General features: G+C 37.9%; 1 protein-coding gene across 1 annotated transcript in view; it reads left to right on the top strand.

Moving 5' to 3' along the window:
* The window catches only part of Fam83b (family with sequence similarity 83 member B), a 79,714-nt gene that overhangs the window by 42,822 nt on the left and 15,529 nt on the right, over window positions 1-21,363 (top strand). Inside the window, exon 3 of the mRNA XM_021207949.2 lies at window positions 20,687-20,851. Coding sequence (XP_021063608.1) covers window positions 20,687-20,851 — 165 coding nt within the window. The remainder of the gene's footprint in view (window positions 1-20,686; window positions 20,852-21,363) is intronic.

Here is a 21,363-nt window from a genome sequence, read left to right as displayed (position 1 = left end):
TCTTTGCTAATTTAAATTTAATGTTTTGAGAAATTCTTGTATAAATACTCTATTTGCATTATGTTAACCTTTCATGATGCCAGCTCCTCCTGTGCCTTCCTACTCCTTGTGGAACTCATAATTTCTTCTCCTACTATAGTCTATATCTAAACCACGTACATCTAGGTAGATAGATAGATAGATAGATAGATAGATAGATAGATAGATAGATAGATAGATAGTTGCTCATCTATACAAGTGTTTAGCACAGATCACATAGGATTAGAAAAACCATAGGGTAACTTTTCCCTGGAGAAAACTTACCCTCTTTCTCTCAGCAGGATTGATCTCTTTCACGAGGCCAAGCCATATTGGCACATTGACTGATGGATGTGGTCATCATGTAGGTCTTGTTTAGGTGACCGTAATGTTGCTGCTTTATGAGTGTAGCTCCCACCCTGTCATTTCTAGATAAGCCTATCTTGTTCTAGGTGACCAGGTCCTGCTCTTACAGTCTTCTCCTTTTCTCGGTATTCCCTGAGCCTTACTTCTGAGATTTCATGTGACTCTGTATATTTCATACCAATTTCTAAAAGGATAGCTGGAAAACATGACAGCTTGCTATTCAGTCATTTGTTGTTGAGGTTTTACACTACTATTCATTTTTAAAAATAGCTATATATATATTGTTCTTCATCAATCCTCTACAGGAATGCTAGTCTTTATTTTATTATTTCTATTACTGTAATATATGTTATCTTAACTAATGTGAAATCATCTTAATCAAAAAGTATTTCGATTGAGGAGAGTTGTGATCTCTGCAGTCTGGAGCCTGATGCAGAAGAATTGCTATGAGTAGTCCAAATACAGCCCTGCTGCAGAACAGGATCCTGTCTCAGAAAAAAAAAAAAAAAAAAAAAGGAAGGAATGAAGGAAGGAAGGAAGGAAGAGAGGGGGAAAGAGAGAGGGACATGGAGAGGGAGAGGGAGAAGAAGAAAAAGAAAGAAGGATCAGCAAGAAAAACAGAAAAAAAAAACAAACCACATTTTCCTTCCCCTTCTTTACTTTTCTCCATTGCTTTCTGCTCCTTTGCCGTTCTCACTCTTGTCGCATACTATTTCATCTAACGCGACCTTTTTCAATAAGATTTTCTCTCACATTTTCTGTATATTCACACATTTTCTTCTCCATGCAAACATTAGAATCGTTGCTCTGTACATTCACACACCAGAAATGTCCACATGCTCTAAAATCACTCTGGACAAGCCCAGAGCATTTACACCATAAATGCCTAGCCCTTATCTGTGGTAACAGGGCAGGGCCCTTTATTACACTGGGAACACTGCCAGATTGATCATTTTTTTCAGTCTAGCAAGTCATGACAGTTTCTATATACTATAGCTCTCTTTTGTCCAACCCCAGGTAGTTTAAACTCTTTGTTTACATTTTGTTCAAATGTGTGATTAAACAGTAGGTCATTTTTTAAAAATTACAAATGAAAGGCTGTTTCTTCTAAAACATTCTACAAAACGTTTCATCCTCACAAATAATTAGTGGTTTCAGAGGCACTGACCAAGGACCTGTGTTGACATGCAGCCAGTTATCAAAAAGTCTATCTTAGAGTAATGCCTGTTCAAAACCAGGATATAAGAAACATTTTCAGAGAGACCAGAGGGCCACTGCAGGCTAAATCCATGGGTACTTTCTTCTATTCAGGAGGACGGCTGTCCAAACATAAAGTGTTAGTCTAATATAGATCGTATAACTCCATGAAAACGTTTAAAATAATCACTCCTCTTCACATCTTTCTCTTGTCTCTAACCCTGATCTGATACTTTCTCACACTGTCTGGCAAGCTCAGTATCCACTTCTGTGTGGTCCTCCCTGTGCCTAGGCTGGTTACAGTTCTTCCTCCTGTGGATCAGTCAATGTGACCCTGAGTGTTAAGACGTTACACTAGGAGGTCCGTAGCGTTATCATCCCTAGTTCTACAAAGTCAAGAAGTTGTAAGAAGCACAGTCTAGCTATGAGTGCACAGCTCTTGTGAGAGCCAAAGTTGACAAGCTAGAATTGAATGACAAATAGGAACAAATTTATGGACATGCAAAGCAGGGAAGAGTTGCAAAGAAAAAAAAAAAAATATCCGAAGGATTCCCAGATGCAAAAGCAGTGGAGTGAAGGTGGGGAGCAACCAGGCAGATGGGAGGAGTGGCTGCAGGTGCCTGATAATGATAGACTGTTTCCTCAAGAGTAAAGTCCTTTCTGCTCTCGTCCAAGGGGGAGCGCTGAAGAAAGGGATGCTGGGTAACCAGGGAATGTTTGCTTGCTGCAGGGAAAGATTAGAACTACACTTGGCGCTCATGGTGGTGCTTCTCAATAGCTTTAGTATGGGCCAAGGGCCAGAGCAGTCTAACGAAGCCAGTTTCCCTCGAACATGAAATCATACATATATTTCTGATTGTTCTCTACAGACATAAATAGAAACCTGGAACATTTTCAAGCTGATAAATATATTTATGTATATTTAAGGTGTACAATGCGTGCTTTATAAAGTATGAGAATATTTTATTAAACTTATTTATTTCTTGTATGTGCATGCATGTGTGTATGCACACACGTGCGTGCCTGTGTGTGTGTCTGTGCATGTGTGCACAGTACGTGAGTGTGTGCATGCGTGTGTGTGTGTGTGTGTGTGTGTGTGTGTGTGTGTATACTAAGGTGTGCATGCAGAGTTCAAAGGAAAGCTTGCAAGAGTCAGCTTTCTTCTACCAAACGTGTCCTGGGGATTGAATTAAGTAGTCAGACTTGTCAGCAAGTACCTTTGCTGGCTTCCTCTGTAATGATATCTTAAAATATGTATTGTATAATAATTAAACAAAGTTAATTAATATATTACCTTCCATCCTTATACATTTTTGCACTGAAATTTTAAAATTTTATAATAATTTTGGTACATATATATTATAATTAACAATTATTAATTATTAAAAAGAAATTAAACACTGGTTAAATGATTTTAAAATCTAATTAAATAATAATGAATATATGATAATACAAAATATTGTTATTAAGTATAATCACTGTGCTGTACAGAATATCTCAAAAATGTGTTGTTGCTGTATAATTTAGAGAAGCTACATACATGTTCAAGGCCAAACTTAAAAGAATGTAAACAATCTGGATAGATTTAAAAGATTACGAGAAAATTAAAACAATAGCTAAATTTGATGTACTAACACAACTGTTCATCACAATTTGTTCTTGCTGTATTATGAAGCATACTTTAGTTATTTATTATTAACTAAATACCCATTCGTTTTAGATTAGTCATGATCTTTCTACTTTTATTTCATAATTAAGATTCTTAAAAACATAGCTTATGCATATATATTCCCATTTTTCATATATCACAGTATATCTGATATTCTGTATGTAAGTGTAAATATATTTTGGTACACACACATATAATTTATAATTTATACCCTATGTGTCTCACTGTGTGTGTCTGTATATATTATAAATATATATTTACAGAATTCACAGATTACATTCAAGTGAAAATGTTTGTTTTACCTTGTCATTCTATTCTATATAGAGAATCAAAATCCTACATAAGTAGGTTTTACAAAAAATAATCATAGCATATACAATGTTTAGTTTGCTTAGAAATAGGCTAAATACTTATAGTACTAAGAAAATATAAAACTACCAATCTATACTAGTCATCCCATATGGTTAAAATATATGGAGTCAATTGAATTGGTGCTTTGGTGCATATTTTATCTGATTTTGTTATCAAAATAAGAAAAATACTTAAATATACAATTTAGTATATTATATAGCTAAATAAGACAAGAAGCTATCAAGCATCCCTTCAGTTAATGATCCTAGAGCATGATGATTTTACATATATGTGACAATATATATTTGTGAGCAATATGCATATTGCTCATGAATATTATAAATGATATATTGTTTGTTATATTGATAAGTATTATATATGCTAATATATAATACATTACAAATATATATGAATAATACATATTATATTATACCTAAATGACAACAAATAAGAATAGACACTCATGGGAACAGCTAGACAGTATAGAGTCTCTTTTATCTAATGTATATTTGTCAGCATTTTTCGTTAGACCTTCTTTTATGGCTACCAATTCATTGAAATTCATTGGTTTGAGTTCTGATAGTGCAGTGTGTTCACAGGGATGTTCCCCCTAATTGACAGTTTACTCTAAAGCATAGCCCACAAAAGTAAAAATAAAAACAAAAGTATTTGCTAGAAATTGTAATCATATGTTTCTCCACCCGAGCCCTAGTTCCTGAAATAATTACTGTGGGGCTTAATTGTTTGTGCATACATATTTCTATAAGCTCAGGCTTCTTCCCTGACTAGCTCTTAATTTAATTATTCTGCTTATTCTGTTCTATGAGTGCCACATGGCTGGTTACCTCTCCTCATTTTCAGCTATCTATCTCCTCAGGGTTAGGGTGAATCTGTTCCTGAGCCTGAATCTATCCCAAAGTTCCTCTCTCCCTATGAACCCCCACTGCCAGTTTCCTGTCTCAGCCAGCAGACCACTAGGTTTTTATTGACAGATGACACTTCCAAACAGTACACAAGAGACTTTCTGTACAAGAAATATAATCCAGCGTTTCAAAACTGTTACTTGAAAAGAGAGGCGTGATTTAGAGTTATCTTGTCTTTTAAATTAAACTAAGTTACTGCTATCACTGTTTTTAAATACCAGTCAAGGGCTCTTAAAGGGTGAATTACATTTTATAGATAGCAACATCTTAGTGGCTTAAAAATGTTAAGGGAGCCCCTTGGGCCTGTGGAGGCTTAATGACACAGCGCAGGGGAATTTTAGGACACTAGGCAGAAGTGGATGGATAGAGGAGCACCCTCCTAGAGACAGGGGCAGGGGAGAGGGTAGAGGGAGTTTGTGGAGGGGAATCTGGGGAGGAGGGATAACATTTGAAATGTAAATAAATAAAATAACCAATAATAAAAAAGAAAAGAAAAAAAAAAAAAACAGACAGTGAGTAGAGATGCAGATGGAAGTCTCCTGCAGAGAAATGACCTGGGATTATGGGAAAGCAGAGTAACATTTGTTCTATGATGGAGGAGTAGAATGCTGTGACATAGAAACCCCCACACAGACCATGAGAAGTCTCTTCTGTATGTTAACATTACAAGTCTGTACCCCAGAAGCACACCACACATTAGCACATGATCCTGGCAGAGCCATGGAAGAGTCTATGTGGATCCTCCTCCTAGAGGCTGGAATGAACAGGACATGAAGAATGATGGACAAGCTGGGTCCTAAAGAGGAGATCATGGGCTGACCTGGCTGCCAGGGGTAGCCTCTGCCAGCCTTCCTTCCAAGGATGGGATAGAAGCATGGCACCCCCCTGCAGTGCTCTTCTTTGACCCCTGTTCTGAATAGTTGGTAATTGTGTTTCTTTCTCAGTTTAACTTTAAATTGTGACAAAGCCTGTGCTGTATAGTACTGAAACTCACACAGATAAGCATTTAGTACTCAAAAAAAAAAAAAAAAAGTTACCACTGGAAAATGGCAAAATAAACCTAAAGCATCATTAATAGTTGGTAAATAGAAATGTGAAGAGTCAGAAATGTCAACATTGTGGAGAGTGCTAGGAGTAATTCTCTCAGCCCAGCCCTGCATCTCTGCCTTTCTTTGTCGTCTTCCTTCTCATTTTCTCTTTCCTCTCAAACTTGTAGGCTAGCTGCCCTCAACCTTCCTAATGCTCTAACCCTTTAATCCAGTTCCTCATGTTGTGGTGACCTCTGACCGTAAAATTACTTCATTGCTACCTCATAACTGTAATTTTGCCACTATTATGAATAGTAATGTAAATGTTTTTGAAAATGGAGGTTTGCCAGACCTTGCATTTTAGAGCCTCTGACATTAGGAGATCTGAGATAATGTTGATTATATTTTCAAACGCAATCTCTTATAAAGATTTTTAAGACTTAAAATAGAATCTCAGTTAGATAGCTTGTCTTTCACCAAAGCTGATTTAGTTTATATATTTGTTCAGGCTGTGATTTTCTTCTATTCCGTGCACAGTTCTAGGCGAACACTGTAGCATTTATAAAATTTCAGAGAATATATTTTAACTTGAAAAATTCTCTATTTCTAATACTGAAGCTTTAAAAATATCTTGATAGGAGATAAAGTCAATACTAAGACTCTGTTAGTATATTTATATACTAACTATATACTATATATATGATATAGAATGTATATACTATATATATATGATATAGAAGCCTATAACAAAAACAAATGAACCTACAACATGCAAAATTAACCTTACTCATTTAAATTCCTATTGGGGCAGTTGGGGACTTAGTTGGTAGAGCCACACAAATGTGAGGTCATTGAGTTTGAATCGCCAGTACATATGTGGGGAAAAAAAAAAAAAGAGGCATGCCTACTCATACCTATAGTCCCAACACGCAGGATATGGCCACAGGTTAATCTCTGGGCTTCAGTGTCCAGCCATCCTAGCTGAATTGCTGAGCTTTGGGTTTAGTAAAAGACCTCTACTCCAAACTGAAGGGAGATGCCCAGCGTTGATCTCTGGCTTCCCTATGTGTATGCTCTAGCGTGCGCGCGCGCGCGCACACACACACGCACACACACACACACACACATACACGTACGCACACACACGCACACATACATACACACATGCACTCACACACACATATGTACTTTTGCTTAGACATATACACAAATTCACGTATACCCAAGCATACATACGGTACACACATACAATTGAATAAAATGGAAAATATCAGCAAAGTACTTTAAGGTAGGAAAGATTTATTTTGCCATGCAGTTCAAGAAAACATCCCCAGCAGGGGAAAATGGCAGTGGGTGGAGGAGGCAGTTGAGCTCATGGAGAAAGAAGAGAGGCTGGGATGTAAAACCTCCAGGCCTGAAACATCTTTTTCAGTTGATGATCAGGATTGTTCCTGAGACACCCCCCCCACACACACACACATATTATTTTCTATTGCTATTTCTCTCGGTTGCTCCTCAAAGGTAAAATGTAAGTCCCCACTTCTGGTACCAAAGCTCCGCATTCTAACTATTCTCCAACATTCACAAAGACCATCAGCTGGTGAACAAGTGTTCAAATACATGAGCCTTTGGGACATTTTTTTATATTTCAAGCAGAACATTCTGCCTCTGACCCCAATGAGCTCTTATATAAAATAAAAAGAGACAAAGAGAGGGGGAGAGGGAGGGAGGGAGACAGATAGACAGACAGATAGAAAGAAAGAAAGCCAAGATACAGGGAGTGGAGAGAAGGCTGAGTGACTAAGAGCACTGGCTGCTCTTCCATAGGACCTATGCACACCTTACCTGCCGCCACATTACAGTCTACAACCACCTGTAACTCCAGTCCCAGGGGATCTGATGCCCTCTTCTGGCCTTAGTTCTGGCCTTATTTACTGTTCTGGAAAAGATGAGTTTAGTTCTTAGAACCACATCAGATGGTTTATAATCTCATGTAACACCATTGCCAGAGGATCTGACACATGCATGCAGGTGTGTGCCTCCACGTGCACATGCGCGCACGCACACACACACACACACACACACACACACAGAGAGAGAGAGAGAGAGAGAGACAGACAGACAGACAGACAGAGACAGACAGACAGAGGCAGACAGACAGACACACGTGTACAGACATACAGAGAGAGATAGAGTCAGACAGACAGACATGCAAAGGCACACACATACACATACACACATACACAGAAGATACACACAGATAGACAGACACACATGCACAGACACACACATAGTCACAGACACACACACACACACACACACACACACCGAAACAACTTTGTAAATGGAGAAAGGCCTGTGTGCAGTGGGAGACTGAAGTTGGGCAGGAGAGGGCAAGGAGGAGAAAATGTTATTCATGTGTATCATACACATTCGTGAAAGACTATCATGATGAAACCTACTATTTTATGCAACACATGCTAATATTAAAACTAATTTTTAAAAAACCGAGGCTAACAGCTTTTCCCTAATCCCAAGTAGCTGTAAGGACACCTACCTACCTGGATCATAGATGGTTGAACCTTAACTGACTCAAAGCCAAACTTGTCTCTCCCAACACTTACTCTGCGTATTTCTGTCAGTGACGGCTCCGCAGCTGCTTGTCTTCTTACTCTAGCAGTCTGGATGTTGTCTGGGCACACATGCTCCTCCGAGGCCTCCCTCTCCCATTGACTGTCAAGCTTTTACTGGCTGGTTTCTTACTCTCGCTGCTGCCTGTCACTTGTTCACAGTCACTTGGTCACACGATGTGTTTCTCTACTTCTCCCTAGCCTCATGATGGGATCTCGGTCCTACTTAGCTGTCGCTGCCCTTTGTGATTTTGAAGCCCAAACATCACTTTCCTTGGGGCTTGTCTTCCCGCAATGGAGGAATGTGTCTGGTGGCAGTCACCAGCCAGAGAGGGAGTGAGAATTATGTATTATTTAGATGTATTTAGCTTTAAATTTATTTGTTTTTCTTTGCCCTCTTCCTGGTCAAGCAGCAGACTTCTCTCTCAGGGCTTTGTTAATAATGCATGCACTTCTGTTGATAGGTTTTGGGTTTTTTTTCCTCATAAATGTCTTAACTATGAAAACTCTTAGAAAAATTTGGATTTCTTCCAGAACTTTGAACAGCAGACTCTCCTGTGCCAATTAGGTTCAATGCTCTGTTCTGCATATTTGCCACAGGTTTTGACTCATCTTTATCTACAGTCTGCATTCTTCACACTGGCTTGAAGGAAAGTCTTGTCTGTGTGTGATCATTCTAACAGTTTTAATGAGAAGAAAATGCCTTATAATGACAGATACATAGCATATAGCATTATATAAAATTATTTTACTCATATGAAAATTAATGCATATCAAGATGAAAGTGAAAAAACATTCTTCAAGAAATTAGGGATATGTTACCCTTTTTAAAGTATTTTGCTCTTAATAAGATCTACATTATCTGGATAGGAAGGGATGGGGAAGGGCAGGGTGCATGGTGAATTTAGAAGTATCTTTTATGTTTTTCATGTCTTAAGAAAGTCATTAACACTTATTTGGCTTCCTGGAGTTAAGAGAAATGCCCTGTCTTTTACATGTGTGGTTTGCATTCAATGTTAAAAATAAACAAAACCCAATCTGACTTAGTATTCTATCTGTAACAGCAGTGAGATTCTCACTGAACTTTGTAATCACTTTATGAATTGAGGTGGAACCTTTTTTTTTTTTTACATGCTCATTAATTGTAATTTAGTTTAAAACTGAAGTACTGGAAATGATCCAGCCCATTGGGTATTTAATTCTCCAGCATTTCCAGGCTTACCTCTGCATGTCAGCAGCTCAGTACTCCAAGCTAAAGAGTAGGTTTCTCCCTGCACTGCTTCACATTCTAATAATGTGAATAACCTTTCCTCTTCCCTGACTTCTCAGTGCTTTAAAGAATATCTATATATCATTGTTACACCTTCTGATTTATTTGCCAACAAAGTCTCAAATAACCCAAACTTGCAGCATGCTATCATTAGCGCAAACATATTCTCCTTGACCACATTGAAATTCCAATTTGAATTTTCCAAGGAAGAATAGACCTCACTTCTATAGTAGTATTTCTGCATATGTATGAAAATTGAAGTTATCCACCATTTGGATTTTTTGCTCAGATGTTAACTAAGTGCTCAAATTACATTTTAAATTGCTGAAGCAACCAAATTTGATTACTGCTGCAAGATAACTTTTATGTAGATTTCCTTCTCCAATCTGTCCTTATCTTTTGCTCTCCTCTTTAATAATCTGCCTCTACCATTTTGGTGGCTTAACTGTGGCTCATACTTGTTTATACAGATCATTTATTTTCAAATAGCATAAATATAGACTAACAGTGAAGGGCAATATATATAGGCATACAATTTCCCTAATTGTTTTTCATTAAACATTTTGATCTAATATAATTAAAACATTTGGAATGCATGTTATTTCACTTTTTTGTTGGTGCAGTTATTAAACATAGAATATGTAACAAACAAAAACAGCCCTTCAACCATAAACAGTTTTTATGAACCAGTTAGAAAAACATAGTTATATTTTATGATCTTCTCAGTGTGAAATAAATTTCAGAACTAGACAGTGAGATTTTAATTATACTCTTGAAGACCCGAGAGTAGAAGCTGCAACAGGGTACAAAGGGCAGCTTTCAGCTCAAAGCATGTGCTGTGTCCTGTGCCTGTGTCGTGTTTGCCTATAGAATGACTATTATTAACTATTCAAAATGCTTAAGAAACTAGAAATGGTGGGGAGAATTCAATTAATGTTCTATGTAGCCTGGAAAAACTTGTCAAATTCAGTTTGATGGGCTCCTGAAAAGTGTTCCTCAAATTTCCTAGCTTTGGAGACAACTGTCCCTTACCACCAGGGATGCACTTTCAAGGTCCAGCCACACATATTTTAGGAAACCTGACACTGTGAACATAGTACAGGAGATAAAGAAAGAGTGGGGCAAAATACAGAGAAAATTAAGTACATGCAAATGGTAATCATTTGATTATGGTTTTATTGTAAGTGACATAGGGCTTTGTAGATCTATGAATTGATGTCTTCTACAATTATGCTCCTTGAGATGAGATGATATTTATACCCTGGATCCCAACAAAATTATCAGCATTTGGTATTTCTTAAGTTACCTCAAAAAACTAAGCATATTTGAAGAAATACAGTCTGGTTTGGGAAGTGAATTATTATATAATTGAACATAAAAATTTTATACGGAAAGTTTTCACACAACTCTAAAATGATTTTTTAAGCTTTCTGCTTTTAAATAATATCCTATTCACATATCTCATTTCTAATAAATTCTCGCTTTACTGCCATGTTTGTATACATGATTAATGAAATTTTAAATATTTGATATATTCTTCCCTCATTGGTCACAGTTTGAATAATTTTTTGTTTATGTGTTCAAATTAAGGATTTAAAATAATATTCATTACAATGTGTTTATTTTCTACATAATAAGTTTCTTTTTAATATATCATGGGTGCAGCTAAGCAATAAACAATTAAGTAAAAAATGTTTATTAATTGTAACAAATGGCTTCTAGCTTCTAAAAATTTTAGCACATTAACTTACATAGCTACTCTATGCCTTTTCTTCAAGCCTCATTGAAAAATATAGTTAATAGCCATGTTGATCTATTTTTTATTCCAAGCTTTGATTCCAACTCAGGATAATTATCTGCAAAATTAGATCAAATATAATAGTAAACTATTGGTAATAGATTATCAATATATTCTTTCAGTTTTTCTGTAGGTTTGGCAAATTTAATAATGAAATGAAAAGCAAAGTTTACAAAACGATATGTAAGATTGGCACCGAGGTTCATGAACTCTGTGGTAGGGTATTGCCACAGAACAATGGTTGCCTCTGCCTTCTGTACACCTTGAAATATTGCAATACAGTAGTGGGTACTGGCTTTGAAGGGTCACACATGTGTCATGATTTAATGGTGGCATCAGTGATTGCTTTTGGGTGTGCAAGCTCAGCTTTCTCCTTATGTTTGATGTGCTCCTAGAATTTGACTGAACACGGCCCTCACTCTTTACCACAGCACTTCCGAGAAGATGGTTTTAGCACTGCAGTTATTCAGCAATAATCCTTACTTCTTATTTCTTAAAATTATCCATTTGAACTGTTAGTGACAGACAAAGGCGTGTACATCTTAATAGAGTACTGTGTGATGCATACATGATAATATCAAAGTAAACAACATTGATTACTTCACCATGATGAAAATATTAAAAATCCCTTCTGTAGAACGTAGAGTACATAATCATATTTCTAGTGACAGGACCATGCCATAGAATATTAGCAATCCTCGCTCCTGTGTAAACACAGCTTAATACCCACTGATCCCACATTCTCCATCTCCTCCTCCCTCTGCCTTCCTGAGGGAATGGCAAGTCCATTACTCACACTTCTGTGATGCCAGCTGCTCTAGATTCTGCATATATTAGCTGCTTTTTGTTGTTGTGATAAAAGACCATGACCATAAGCAATATATAGAAGGAAGGGTTTGCCTTGGGTTCCTGTTTCTGAAGTAAAGTCTGTAATGACAGTGGAGGCATGGAGGCAGGCGGCCGCAGCAGTAAGCTAAGACATCCCATTTCTCTCCATACATAGGAAACAGAAAGCCAGCTATAAGTGGGTCAAGGCCCTGGATTTTTACTGCTCATCCTCAGTGACATATTTCCTCCAGCAAAGCTGTGCCTTCCTATAGCCTCCTGAGACAATGCCACCAACTGCAGACCATCACCCTACATCTGAGTGAAACCCTGCAGTAATTTTGTCTTTTTGTCACTGGCTTACTTCACATAGTGATCTCGAGTTCATCCATGTTTTACAAGTAGTAGAATGTCATCTTTTTAGGGGTTAAGTAGTATTCCACTTTATATAGTATCACCTCTTCTTTATAAATTTATCAGTTATTGAACATTTAATTTCCACCCCTGCTGTTATGAATAGTGTTGAAATAAACATGGAAGTACAAATTCCTGAGAGACATATTGAGTTTCCGATGTGTATATAACTCGTAGGAAGATTGTTAGAAGATGTGGGCTCTTGGTATTGGACTTAGGCCATCAGGCTTGGTGGTAAGCACATTTACCCACCGAGCCATCTCACAAGCTCTGCTTTCACCTCTGCTTTTTGGGTCTTCTTGTTGTTTTGCTTCATGACTCACTGGGTTCCATCTGTAGATGAGATAGAATCCTCTATGAAGAATATCCATTAATATTTGAATCTGGATGGCCATGTCTTTGGAAAACATTCTTCTTTAATTTTATTGAAAATACTTTCCTGGTCCTCCTCCTCCTCCTCCTTCTCCCTGTCCCTGTCCCTGACCCTCTCCCTTTCCTCCCTTTTTTCCCTTTTCTCCCTTTTCTCCCTTCTTCTTTCTCCTCCTCCTCCTCTTCCTCCTCTTCCTCCTCTTCATCTTCCTTTTCTCCTTCTTTCTTTTCTTCCTCCTTCTTTTCTTCCTCCTCTTCTTCCTCCACTTCTTTCTCTTTCTCCTCCTCCTTCTCCACCTCCTCTTCCTCCTCTTTTTCTTATATCCAACAATTCAAAGATTTGGTTCATTCACATAGGTCCAAATTTCTCCTACATTCCACTCATGTATTTTTAAATTTTCTCATTGACTCGATGACCTAGTTTCTCTGTCTTCTCTCAGAGCCCTGATATTTTGTTCTCCACATGATGTGTTCTATCGGTGAGACCTAACACAGAGGTTTTCATTTCCTGTATCATTTCAGCCTAGTTTTTCTTCAGCAGTTCCCTTTATTGAAATCTACTGTCACATCTTAAATATGAGACTCAAAGTGACCAGATCCAACCGAATTGGCAGCAAACATGCTTGCTCAGGTTTATTGAAGTTCACTGGTCCCAGGGCATGGTCCAGAGAAGTCCTATAGGGGATCCAGTTCTTAGAGTCCTGGGCAAGGAGAAAGGCGACATGTTGGGCAAGAGCTGGCTTTTTTCCATATAAGGTCCTGATTCCAGTGAGTTGTGGTTGGTCTTGAGGGGGCTGGCACTATGAGAATTTGGTTTTGGTCCCATCTGGGTTTGGGAGGGGGCTTTACAATGTGGGCAGGGCTGTAGCAAGCAGGAGCATGGATCCCAGCCTAATAGAATTGACTTCCTTATTTTAGTCAGCCGTTCGTTTTCGTTCTCTTGGAGAACTTTATTCTATCTTCGTGTTGATTGAATATATTTGTTATTGTTCGTCTGTAGTCTTTGAGCGTTCTTTTAAGTCACTGTCATTTCACTCCATTACTATGTGATTGGTACAGTTTTGGATGGCAGTTTTCTTGTTTATTGTGTTGTCTTTGTGTCTGCACCAGGACTTTAGTGTTTGGAGTTCGTGTTAGCTGAGTCTCTTTTCTCTCACCTTCCTTCTTCCTTCCCTTTCTTTCTTACTTTTGTCTTAATTCAAGTTACTTGTTTTAATTTTTTGTATTGGAGTTTGCAAAGTTCAGGAGAAATCCAAGCCATGGTAGGGCTGAAATGTTGATTTCCTCTGTGGAAGTGGTATTTAGGTCTTTGGAGACCATCATTAATCTCCCCCTGGGTCAGCAAATATCTGCAGTAACTGAGTCATGTTCCAGGGTTCAGCACACCTCTGCTGATCTCTGATTTTGATCCGGATTTTGTCACCCTGTGGTGTGTTGCTCTCCAACCTGGATACCATATACACTAAGTCAACTCCAGTCTATGCCTCATTTCCACAGCCCGTGCCTAATATTGTGGGTCCTATGTACCTAGGCGCATTATCCTTGCTTACATCTGGTTTGCCCCCTTCTTCCTCAGCTTTTACTACGTGTGACTCCCTGCACAGGTGGGTACCCCAACTTGGGTAAAGACTCACAGCATCTTTTGTTTCCATATGTTCTACCAAGTGTTCTGACTCCCCATTCGCCAGAGAATCCTTGGTAGTTCTATAATTTAGTCATTTTTAATTTAATAAGAAACTCTACACTGTTTTTCATAGTAACTATAATGACTTACCTTCTCACCAAGAGTATGCAGTGAGCAAGGGTTTCCTTTGCTCCATAGTCTTACTAGAACTTGTTATGATTAATATTTTAGTAGGAGCAATTTCGACTGGTGTGAAGAAATATCTCATTGTGGTTTTATTTTATATTTCTCTGGTCAATAGTAATGTTGAGCAGGTTTTTAAAAGATTCATTTATGTATATGAGTACCCTATTTGCATGTATGCCTGCATGACAAAGGAGAACATCAGACAGGTGGGGCATCAGATCTCATTATAGACAGTTGTGATCCACCATGTGGTTGCTGGGAATTGAATTCAGGACCTTTGGAGGAGCAGCCAGTGCTTTTAACTGCTGAGCCATCACTCCAACACATGTTTAGTAATTTTTATACCTATTAGCTTTTGCTATTTTATTTATGCCTAGTAATTATTTTGTACCTGTTAAATATTTGTATTAATTTTATGTAAATGATAATCAATTCTGGTGCCTACTTTTAGATCCTTCCAGGTCTGGCATGGCCTTGGTGGGGACAGAATGACATGGTTCCTGCCCCTGTGACAGGGCCAGCAGATGTGGGCCTCCATGTGTGTTAATGGTTACCATGGCCATAAGGCTTGTTTGTATAATAATGTACATATTTCGCATTCTTCCTTAAAGGAATGTCCTCCTTGTTAATGTTCCTGACTCCATAATAATTAGAAACAGCACAAGTCCAGGAATTGAGTGTGTGGCTATGGCTCAACAAAATGGAAAATGCTCGAATCTTCAGGACAGCCCTTAAGACTATGGAAAAGAACTCTAAAAACATAGGTTGAAAAATATATAATTTCTCAACTATGCAAAATATAAGGATGCAATCTGATTTATGAGGAGCTTTGTGAATCTAAAGGAACAAATGCAGCTACAGTGTGTGTCAACTTCTCAGAAAGATACTAAGGAAGGAGATAAAGAGATTTAGGGGGTGGTGATCTCAGGCGTTCACTTAAGATTTCTTTTCACTTATGCTTTCAAAGGCAGGCAAATTCTTGAGTTCAGTGTCTCCCTGGGACAGAGCAAAATGGGGTCTCACCCAGCTAGCTTAATATCTGTGCTTAACAGAAGCAGGCTGATCTCTGAATTTCTTTGCAATGCTAAAAGAAAGCACTGGCTTGCTGTCCTCTAAGAATTAAGGGGGTGGGGTCATGGCATGCTGATCTTAGGATAATCAAAAGGAAACCTAGAGAAATGACTGGATTGATATGTAAATAAAAGACTGGGTTCATGATCTCCAGATGAGCTATCCAGATCTCCAGCAGAGCATAGGCCTCCAGCTTCAACCCAGTTTGTTTTCCCTACTCCCAGACACCCCTTCCTCAGAACCCCTCTCCAAGCAAAGGCTGGTCCTTGGCAAGATCAGGCTATTTGTTTTTCTGATATTAAATTTTGAAGTCCCCTACCTGATCTGGATGTCAGTCTCTTTTCAGATATGTAATTGAAAAATATATTCTCCTGTTTTTGTTTTGGTTTTGGTTGTTTTTGTTGTTGTTGTTTTTTTGTTTTGGTTTTTTGAGACAGGGTTTCTCTGTATAGCCCTGGCTGTCCTAGAACTCACTTTGTAGACCAGGTTGGCCTTGAACTCTGAAATCTGCCTGCCTCTGCTGGGATTAAAGGCGTGGGCCACCATGCCTGGCTGGATCTTTTGTTTTAATTTTTAGTTTTTTGTCTTAGTGATACAATGTCCTCTGTCTATATTTAGAAAGCTTCATTTTGACACCTTGAAACAGGAGGACCAAGCCATACTCAGTACTTTAAAAACTTACCATTTAAAATTGATTTGAAGTTTGGGGTATTGTCCAAAAGCTCTTGCTCATTCTATGTTTCTGACTTAATTCTGGCATGCTCTTTTCTGGAAGTATTACATTTTTGTGGTCTTCTGTTTAAGGTTTCCGTCCAATTGTACTTGGATTTTGTGACTGGCAAGAGAGCTCTATTTCTAGCACACCCCTTTGCCGCTCCTGGAACTGCCTCGCACACAGTCGGAGGCATTTTAATTGATGGATTTTTTGGTAGGGCAGAATCTGCTTTGGAGCTCCTCCTCTCTGTTTCTGCCCCTCTAAGCTTTGCCTCTCAGCAGAGTTCCCCGTGAGGTTTTGTAAGGCAGAATGTGTCACCACACTGCTGGATTATCCTAGTATAAAATGGTTGGAGGGTCTTCAGGTCAGTTTGGTTTTTTTTTTCCCCCCCTTCATTCCCTGCCTTCTCTAAGGCCCCTGACACAGTTGATTTGATAGCATATGTGAAGCACAGTTTCCAGTCCATGTTTCAGAAAACACCCATTTGGGAGAAGTATGGAGAAATTAGAACATCTGAAATGATTGAATTTTTAAAAAATTTTTAAAGAAAGGACTACAGGTTTTCTGCAGTTTCATTTTGGCTCTTCTCCCTGTCCTCATAATTCCCTTTCAAGCCCTCACTAAAGTTAAATTGCTTAAGTCAAATGAAGGTACAACCCAAAACCCTTATGCTTAGCCTAAGCACTTTGAGTCTGATACTATGCAAAGAATATGCTTAGTTTCCCCCCTGAGTTGCCACACAGATGGGCCAGTTTGTAAGCCATGGCTATTACTATACCACGTGCTTTCCCTTCAATTCTCGTGACTTCTATTATATATTCTATATCTAGATTTTTCTGACTTTTGCTAATTAGTGACACTTCAGACTTTTGTAAACTATGTACAGTGTATCTTGTTAAGCAATTAAAGAGAAATATGGGTTTTTTTTTTTTTTTTGCATACTGTAGATCATTTGGACTACAGACATGAAGCTTGGTTTGTGATATAGAAATCAAGATTGGGTAGTAAGCTCCTGAAATCTTTAGGATAATTTAATTTTTATGCTCATTCTGTGAGAATAAAGCTCACATTCTATCATATTTCATGACAGAAGCCCTGTTTGCATTATTTTGGTCATCATCGGGAGTAGAAAAGAGTTGCCACAACGTGGAATTTTAGAATTTAATGCATGCAAGGTCTTCTTCGAATTATTATAGAGTCATCTCAGTGACTTCTCCAAGATCATTTAATTTATGGCAAATCTAAGTAGTTGATATATAGTTACAATCTATTAGTTCTTACTTAAGCTGTGCAGGAATAAGGGCCAGAGACATTTGTTCACGATATCAGCTTCATTTTGCTTTTTGAAATCCATTAGCCCATTGTTTTTGACAGCTTTTTACAAACTTAGAAATATATAGCCCTTAAGTGATCATTTCCCTTGATTTCTATTACTCGGTTCTTCAAAGTTTTCAGTTGTGCTTGATTTTATTCTAAATACGTTTTAAAAAAAAATACATTAATCTTTTTATCTTTGTAACTTATTTTATTTCTTATGTCAGAAAAAAAGATATATCTTCCTGTCTCTCTTTAGGGAAGTCAGAATTCCTTTAAATGAAGCATTTTGACAGTGGTGGCAATTAAATGAATGCAGAACATTAACCTAGGTGCAGCTGGGTGTTGCTAAGTAAACTAGGTCCTATGCAAGTATGCTGCTAGCAGGTTCCCCAGGGGAAACAAGATAAGACTCAACAGAAAATCCTGGAGGGAGAAGCATTTTTCTGAAGAAATTTAAGCATTTATCTTCAGCGCCATAGTGAACACTTTTCTTTCCAATGTACTTCCAAGTTTCCATTTTTTTTTTTTTTTCAAATTTTATTTTACTGGTTTACACTCTGCATGTGTGGTGGTTTGAGTAAAAATGGCCCCCAGAGGGTAATATGCATGAATGTTTCTTCTCCAGTTAAGGAAACTAACTGGGAAGGATTGGGAGGTGTGGCCTTGTTTGAGGAGGTATGTTACTGAATGTGGGTTTGAGCCTTGAAAAGCCAATGAAGGTCTGGTTTGGCTTTCTGTGTATCTGCTGCCTGTGGGTCCAGAAGTAAAACACTCAGCTACTGCTCCAGTGCCATGCCTGTCTGACTCCCACCATGATAATCAGGAAACAACCTTTAAAAAATTTAAGCATACCCCAAATAAATGCTTTTTTCATAAGAGTTCCCTTGGTTATGGTGTCTTTTCACAGCAATAGAACAGGAACTAAGACACAAGGCTCATGTCTTCCTGCACTCATAAAGATGAATATTGTTGTCATTCCTAAAGTGGGCTACATGAATCTGTAGAATAGATATTTTCCATATGTATGTTACTATCAGGCACTTTTTCCTAGTAGACTAAATTGACCAGATATTCTTTTTAGATTTTATATTTCATATCAAATTTAACATTCTATACTTTTTTTGGTTAAATGTAGTCATTGTGGTCATTTTCTACAGCTCAGTGAATAAGTGGGTACACAGTACTTTTCAGGTCAAGTTGACATACGTCATTTCTGATCACTGTTCCGTGCCAAGACTAATCCTGTACAGAACAACTTATTTTATCCTGCCCTCCACAGCACAGTTGAAGCTTTGTAGATCTCTTATAACTTCCCAACACTGAGGGTAGAGAAAGCAGATGCTTAGAAACCTGCCAGACTTGGTCAGCCCCAGATAAGCATTTCAAAGATGTATAATCTAGTGTACTATATCTTGACTTAGTCTGTTGTCTGTCACACAAGAAAGACTGGTATTTGTTCTATCTTGGCTGTGACTGAATCATTCGCTGGCTGAGTGACTTTAATTACTCTTGTAAATAAAACCCTATGGTATGGAATTTTGATCATTTTCAAAGTCTAAAATAGCTTGTTACATGAAAGTCTCTGGTAAATTAAAATGGATTCATGTATACTGGTTAAAAATATCATTTTGGACAGTAGTGTTTCTTTATTTAAACTTTCTTCCTAGCTAAAAAAAAAAAAAAAAAAAGTGCTGCCAGAATGTCAGGAACATAATTTAGAATTTGTTTTATAAAACATGAACTTTTAAAAACTTTCTTTATTACTAATAGTCATCAAATCACTCATTAAAATACAGTAAATAAATTAACACGTGTAGATGTGATTTGAAGCCCTCACATACCTGAGATCATGAGGAATGTTCTCAAGACAGGTGAAATGGTTTTCTCTTGCTTTTGTACTATCCTGGCCCTTCTGGCCCCTCATAACAATCCATATATAGGACAGCAATGGGAGATGCTTCAGGGAGAGTCTACTCCCCACACAGCCTGATTACAATATGTTTTACAGGCCATTGGGGAAATGTCACCGTCTCATATAAATTAAGGGTGGTTCAGTGTTCTGCCTAAATGTTGTATAGGGGTAAATAAAAATGATTTCATGCTTCCATGACTAACTCTTCCTCAAGATGCCTACATGCACAGCTTCACTTGTTTGATGCTAACACTATCCCTGGAATCCTTGTATTGAGCCTGTCACACAACTCCTCTGTCAGGAAACCCTGATCCCTTATACCTGCTGTTCCATGTCCCTCAGTGTCTTTCTGTGAGTTAATGCGAGGTTTACAAGGGTGAGAACAGTTGTCTTACTGCCTATCACACTGTAAGTTGTCACTATGTTTGGCACTGTAAGTCAACCAAGAGATTTTCCTTTTCTTCAAACTTGATTTTTCTCTCAGGACTTCTGGGCCGCAGCGTCCCTGCAACAGTCAGCTCACATGCCTTCGATTTAGTGGCTGTTCTTTACGGCATTTCTTTCTCAGTCACGTTGACCATTGACTGTTTGCTTTCTTGTTGTTGATTTTGTTACTTTGGGTTATTTTCCTAAATTCTGTCTGTAATGCTAATTTTAGGTGCATACACATATTGCTCTGTTCTTCCCACCCCTTATTTCCTTCATTTCTGCCCTCCATTTTTCTTGGTCTTCTGTTCCAGTCTTTCAACATCTTCACTGAGAAAGCATAAACTCCTCCCACGGTGTCTTTCTTTCTCAAATCAAGCATCCCATGTAACCCAGAATATCATTACCTTCATTCTTACAATTTCTACAATCCCACCTTTCACTGGATGACTTCTAAGAAAAAATTTAAAACTCCCTTGCTATCTTTGGTTTATAACCATTGCTGGAGACCATATTAGGACTTGCCTTTAATCTTTATTGATTTTCTAAAAGTGTCCCATACTTTTGTCTTTAACAGGTGGTTGCTATAGTGATGGATGTATTTACTGATGTGGATATTTTCAAAGAAATTGTAGAGGCATCAACACGAGGAATATCTGTGTACATTCTACTTGATGAGTCCAATTTTAATCATTTTCTAACAATGACTGAAAAACAGGGTTGTCAAATTCAACGTCTCAGGGTAAGAATACACCTTTTTTCCCCCTCATGTACTTTTGCTTACCATTTTCATTCTTGTCAAATTTGAGTCAGGTTAAGATAAACTAGTCAAAAGTAGAAGACAAAGAAATGGAGAGGGAACAGTGATTGGAGGAGTGGAAGGCCTGTTTACTCTGGAATCTGCTTCTGGATAGAGGGTGCCTTTGTCCTCTTCTGCACTAGCTCTGCCGCCAGGAATAGTTGGTGATTCCATTTCAGGGACACAACTTTGAAACCCCTGGCAGGCAAGTGACTCCACAATGCTTTGTTCAAGCATTGTTAACTTAGTGTTTTCAGTTACATTTGACTTGTGGAAGGATCACCGAGCTATTGTAATCTCCAAGTGCTCTCACAGTGAAATATTTTAGGAAACCATTCTGTGTAAGCAGAAAACATGTCCACTGAAATGGTTCTTTTTCTTTTTTTCTTTCTTTCTTTCTTTCTTTCTTTCTTTCTTTCTTTCTTTCTTTCTTTCTTTCTTTTTTTTTTTTTTTT

The sequence above is a fragment of the Mus pahari genome, chromosome 10 (assembly GCF_900095145.1).
Source record: "Mus pahari chromosome 10, PAHARI_EIJ_v1.1, whole genome shotgun sequence".
Lineage (NCBI taxonomy): Eukaryota > Metazoa > Chordata > Mammalia > Rodentia > Muridae > Mus > Mus pahari.
Note: the sequence above shows the minus strand (reverse complement) of the source record. Positions and strands in the feature narration are given on the sequence as shown.